This window comes from Sarcophilus harrisii, chromosome 3 (genome assembly GCF_902635505.1).
Source record: "Sarcophilus harrisii chromosome 3, mSarHar1.11, whole genome shotgun sequence".
Taxonomy (NCBI): domain Eukaryota; kingdom Metazoa; phylum Chordata; class Mammalia; order Dasyuromorphia; family Dasyuridae; genus Sarcophilus; species Sarcophilus harrisii.
Window position 1 is genome coordinate 11,830,641 of NC_045428.1, and position 6,549 is coordinate 11,837,189.

General features: G+C 36.5%; 1 protein-coding gene across 1 annotated transcript in view; it reads left to right on the forward strand.

Moving 5' to 3' along the window:
• The window catches only part of P2RY1 (purinergic receptor P2Y1), a 5,784-nt gene extending 1,046 nt beyond the window's left edge, over positions 1-4,738 (forward strand). The window contains exon 1 of the mRNA XM_031957542.1: positions 1-4,738. This exon is cut by the window's left edge and continues 1,046 nt beyond it. Coding sequence (XP_031813402.1) covers positions 1-66 — 66 coding nt within the window. The 3' untranslated portion in view covers positions 67-4,738.
• Positions 4,739-6,549: the final 1,811 nt, after the last annotated feature.

Genomic DNA, 6,549 nt, shown 5'->3' on the forward strand with positions numbered 1-6,549 from the left:
AAAAGTGAAGATATGACCCTGAACATTTTATCCGAGTATAAGCAGAACGGAGATACGAGCTTATGAAGTGCCCACGTGCAAAAGCTTCCCAAACACTTCATTTAAAAATAAGAAGAAGAAAAGAAAACTCCATCGTATCATGAGAAACAGAAGAACTGGAAGGGAGGATGTGGGCTGGGGCAACTATGCCACTTAGCAGTCAAGGACTTTAAAAAAAAAAGTCATTCGATGAGTTTAGAAAGAATATAAAACTCAAATATTCTGAAGCCAAAAAGAGAGATACCCTTTCCCCTTGTACTAAAGCCTTGTAGGATTTTTTTAATTGGATCAGTCACTTTCCTGAATTGAAATATATTAAAAGAGTACTCTCCATTAAATACATGCGATTTATGCCATTTCAAAATTCGCCACTCTCAAATATACATATATGTGTTCGCTTTTCCCTTTGGTTATTGTTATATTTATAATTTCGCCTGAGATATAGAACTGTCTTGGACTTTAGGTCGTGCACCTAGAGTCATCATTTTAAGTATTATTGTCTTTTCTGATCCACATGAGCATCATTCTACTCGTCCACATCCTCCAAATATTTAGGATAGAAAATAATTCTCCCGATTCTTCAGGTAGCAAAGTGAGCTGGCTCCTGGGTTTGAAAAAATCCAACGTTTTCTGTTAGTCTGTGAGCAAAAGTTTCTGGCTGTCTTCAGTGGGTTGATGATTAGACAGATGTGTTTGAGTTGAAAATCTCGAAAGGATTTTTTACCTAAAAGAGAGTAGAGTGAGCTGGCTCCTGAGCTTTGAAAAAATCAAACGATTTCTGTTGGTTGATCAGCAAAAATTTCTGGCAGTCTTCAGTCGGGTGATGACTAGACAGGTGGCTTGGAGCTGAAATCTTGAAAGGTGATGCTGATTTTCTAATTGTAATTTTCAAGAAAACTGTTCTTTATATTTTGGGTGCTAGATGTTTGATGGTGGAAATCTGTATTCATTGTCATGGATAAAGTCCCGAATTTAAATAATAATGGCACATAGGTTTTTGAGCTTAATGTCTCGGGATGTTTAAAATCTCCTTAAGTAAACATGCTATTTATTGGCAATGTTGCTGTTTAATGCTGCAGGGGTTTGTTTGTTTTCCTGGATGAATGTTGATCCACATCAGCAAAAAAAAAAAACATAAAAAGCCATCCTGAACTAATGATTTACTGGCTAAAGTTGAATGCACAAGTTAAGGCAAAGTGTAGCTGGGCAAGGGTAGTGTTTGGGAGTTAATGGTGACCTAAAATCTGGGTGTTTGAGTTTTTTTTTTTTTAATGGAAAGAAATAAATGAAATCAGGAGACGAAAACACAATCATTGTCAAATAGGATCTGTAAGAAAAGTGCTGGAAAAAGTGACCTTTTATATTATCCTCAAACATGTCTAAAAGTATGATAACAGTAGGAGAAGATTCGTAAATGGTAAGAGAATAGTTTTCATTGTGTAAATTGTTTATAGAAAGAGCATGATCTGAGCTCACTAATCCTCATTTTGTAAAATGGGAGTGAAAATATTCTATTTAAATACCTGAGGACATCCCTTGGCAGCATGGCCAAGCAGATTCAATTGTTAATCATAGAAATGCTGTTTTTTAAAAAAGAACTACTTCACTTTAAAGAGGTCGATAAGGGATGCCTTTGTATTACAGGTTTGCTTTGCTTCTCAGGACATTAACCTGTCAAATGTTTCGGGCTTTTCTAATATTGCTCATTCTGTGTTTAAACACATTTTTAATTGCTACAATCTGAGCCCTGTAATATTTTCCTCACACAATGATATTAACTTATTGAGATGAATATGCTGTATATCACCTAAACAGGCACAAACTCCCATTAAATATGAAAGATCAGTATTAAGGATTGTTTCATAAATTCAATTTGTAGAACTAAAAATGCATAGACTCCAAGCAGGGGGCTGACAATCATCAATCCTTGTATTCTCTGAGTTATTGTGGAATATGGAATTGGTTCTTGAGAGCAACTTGGGGGGCCCAAAGTGATAACCAAATCAATGCAGTGATTGAGGGATTGACTAACTTTGCAGAGTTCGGAGGAACCTTTAAAGTTAGCTAATCCAAACCTCTGGTCTCACAGGATCAGAGGAAAGGAGATTCTCTTATTTGAAAATTGTAAAAGAAACCTTTCCATGTGTAAAGTGTCATCATCTACTTATACTTTTACATAGAGAAAACAAGTCACCAAAATGCACATAGCAAATTAGATGCGGTGAAATGGTAATAAACATAACGATCTTTCAAAGCTCAGTAGATATTTGCTAAAAATCTCTTTCAGCAGCAAATTGGGGGGTTATTCCTGTAATCCATGGCAGGAGAACAGAACACAAAACATAAACTATTTAATGACTATTTACCTGAATGATCTTGGAAGCATTGTGTAATTTGTAGCAACGTTAAATACCCCAGGGACAAAAAGGGGGTAGGGAGCTTGGGCCAGGGCCCATTAAGTGATGTCTCCCTGATAGCGAAATTCTTCCATTTATTTCAGTGTTTTGGTTTTTTTAAGATCTTAGGATGTCCAGGTCTGTGCAGGGCTGCTTTCCAGGCTAGCCTAACCCTATTGATCATGTAAATTCTGCATTATTTTTGGTCCTAGAGAACTTTCAGATTGTGTGTGGAGAGCTAGCAAGGGGAGATGGAGGGTGAATAGAAGTGCTCTTTTACTGTTGGGAAGGTTTCTTTCAGTTTCCTACTTTATATCTCACAGAGGAGACCATAATGACATGCATGGAATCAAGAAACCCTGCCAAAAAGTAACAAAGAATGATTTTGCCGGCTATTTCCAAGCAGCCCCTATGGCAGAACAGGGATTTCTGGTCATTGTGTCCACCAAGTCTGAATTAAACTGGAAATCAGGCTGAAGTGGTATAACCCCTTTGCCTGAAAAAAGATAGTATCTGATGCTGTGACTTCTTAAATCTCGAACAGAGCAACATGTAAGCATTGAAACAAGTGAATTTGCTAATGTGCTATAATTTCTCAGCCAAAATTGATGAAAAGTTCAGAATCCAGATGTTTCTTAGCATCTGAGTAATCACTGCTGAAAGCCTGCCAAATTTATTTGCTCCTTGACCTGAATGGATAGGAAACTGGGAAGAATTGGAGTGTGGCTCAGGATTTCTAAGTTCTAAGTTTGCTTTGCCAGTCAGCTAACCTCCCTGGTGAGTTCAAATGCTACAATCCATCTCCCCCCACCCCTTCCTCCTTGGTAAAAGAGTATTGGAATAACTCCTCTGTCACAAGGACATTTAAGAGTCTGAAAAAGAATGGAGAAACATAAAATAAGCCACTATTGTTTTCCAGAACCACTCAATTCCAGGCATTGGTTTAGCATTCCTACGTGGATATCAACTGTGATGTGGAAATATGCCCAGGAAATCTGTTCAAACTACTAACTTTCCTCTTGTACGATACTAAACTGTCTTTGGATACAAATGACTTCATGGATAATAGGGGCTGGAACTGCATCAGCAACAAAGACTGAAAGTTTGATACTAGCTGTCAAATCTGATCCATCCGTTATATCATAAACCTTAAGCTTTCTGTTCATCTTGAAGACAATTATCAGATTATTTATTGATGAAGCAACTGCAGTCCATCAATTGTACAGATACGATCGAAAACTTTCCCCGGAAGAGCATTCTTTTTGGATCTAGAACACTGATATAAATCTTATTTATTAAAATGAATATCCTCAGTATAACAGATTGCTTTATCTGGGATCCATAATATATGTGGCATGGTGAAAATAAGCATCTCTCTATGATTGTCAAATATCAGTATCTTGAAGTGTTGGATTCTCTTTCAATCCTTCTTTTTGTGAAATTATAATAATCTCCCAAAGTCCACTTTGTGAAGCTCCATATTAAATTTTCCCTAATGATGTATTTGCATGCTTGCCTTTTAAAATCGGGTTTCTGATTTTATATGTAAAAAGTCAATTTTGTGTCAAGTGAACATAGGATCATATGACAAATAGAAAATATTTTAGTCTAACTGGATCTGTAGGGTATATATTTGTGAAGTTTTGCAGTAAAAATTTATACAACCATTGTAAAAAAAAATAATGCATGAAATCCATTGGTGACTACTATTTGAAAAGTGCAACAGGGTGGACCTATATTCAAAGCACAACTAAATCACTGTGCTGTGCTCTATAAAACTGGGAAAGAAGTATTATAGACATAGCCTTGGAGAGAGATTTAGGAAAATGGGGAAAGAGAGGTGGGAATGCAGCTGCTATGGTCCCCTGCTGCTCCAATAAGCTCTAATGACAATTTTTTTTTTCTTAAATGGCTTCTACCCTATATTTCTTTGTTAAGTCCAATAGCATGCACTTGGTACTCTTCTCAGCTTAAGTATAATCAGAGCAGATGCAGTCTTACTGTTCCTTTTATGAATCTATGTTCAATTGCCCTGGTTGGGCCTTCATTTTAGGTCCAACCACTTTCTAGAGTAAAAATCGTATGACTTGGCTGCTGAGTTCTGTTACAACTTTAAATTTCCTGTTATATACTTTATAATACATAGCATCGCCAATTAACATGAAGGGAAAGTGTATAAGTTACATGTTCAATGTTATGTGCATTTGGATCGGTATATTTCAGTGCTCCTGTGAAAATGTTTATTTTTATATTATCTGTGATGTAATATTGTTGATTAAACTAGGTTTATTTGTGATGAATCATGTCGTTGAATTTGCCTGTGGCTTTTTTTTTTTATTTTGTTATTTGATATTTGAGGATTTTCTTAAGTTCATTTAAAACAATCGGGCTATATGGGAAAAAGACTCAACCCTGTGTACTTGTCATGAATTATATGCTCTACATTTTCTATAGAGCAGCATGTCATTTACAGACCATATGTTTTGGACAGCTTTTTAAAATAAGGTTTTTATCATTGTGTGTGTGTGTGTGTGTGTGTGTGTGTGTGTGTTAGGTATGATATCCTTAATTATTTTCCAGTGGCAACAGAATTTCAGTGTAGTCATGAGTTATTAGTATCACACCTACCATAGGCAACATAGAAAAGAACCCAATAAAACGAGGAAACATTATTTTGTAACTCTTAAGCTTCTTACAATGTTTTGACACTCAGAGCTTACCTAGGCTTTAATGAGCATTTTTTCAAAGCTTGCAGAGAAAGTGTAATTCATCAAACACTTACTTGGAGGTTGTAGGGTTAGGAGCTGGGAAGACACCTGGGAGGATGTCTAATTAACTACAAAATAGTTTACAAAATGAATAAGTTGAAAGGCAGACAAACGAAACAGTTTACACAGAAAGTGGCAAGTCTTTTTTGAATCCAGACCCTTAGATTTCAAAATCTAGGACTCAAAATTTTATGAATCCTCCCTTTTAGCCTAGGAGTTATTCCCCTTTTTTGTGTGTGTATCCCCTTTGATAACTGGCTGAAGCCTGAGGACCCCTTCTCAGAATAACATGCTTTCAAAAAATCATAACTAAAGAGGTTGGTAAAATAAACATCTCTTCCCCCCCAGCCCCAAGTTAAAATCCCCAGACTTTCAGAAATCTATACATAAGAACCATGTTCCCCAGGTTAAAAATCCCTACCTTAAAGAATAGATTTTCTGAAAGCCTTTCAACATAATCTAATCTAACTCCTATATTATACATACATGGAAACTGAAGCTGAGAAAAGTTAATTGATGTGCTTAAAGTCACAGATAGTAAGTAACTCAGGCAGTATTTGAACATAGATGCTCAGCTTGCAGCAATATAGCTGTGTCTATAATATCAAGTACTAGCCACTGAAAGCTGGAAAAACTAAAGAAAAGGGACTGATTAAGATTCATATTTTATTCCATTAAAAATGTCCGATTTCATTGTGCTAGACATATCACCACCTTTCTCTGCCTATATTGCCAGGTTAGTGAATAGCTTATCTTCCCCAACCCACCCACCCAAAATGACACCAGCTGGTGACTAACCTGCTGATGAGCTCATCAGCTCTGGCCAGCCACAGACACCTGGCTCATCCCAGAGACAATTAGACTTTCTTTTCCCCAAAATAGAATCATCAACAGGGGTCTGAATTATGAGTTAAATACTGAATGCTGCCTTAATAGGTACTTATGTTTCTATACATTGATTTGAATGGAAAGCACTAGGCTTTTCCTAGCCACTTTTCTTCCACTAGAAGTACTATGATACTAATTCTTTGTTTCTTTCTTGCTGGACAATTAGGCTCAAATATTCTCTTGTCCTAAAACCAGGAGAAAAACTCCAGTTCTTGCAAGGTAATGAGCACAAGCTGTCACCATTATACAATGCTTTAGGCATTTCCAAACACTTTCCTCATGGCAATCAATCATATGGAATTAATAGCGGCAGCTGCTGCTGGAGTTACTATCATTATGGGTATCAAGGTGCATCCATGAATAGAGTGTAGAGCAGAAAATCAGGAAGACTCAAATCTGGCCTCAAATTTTCCAGTTATATGACCCTGGATAATTTACTTCATCCAGTTTGCCTCAAT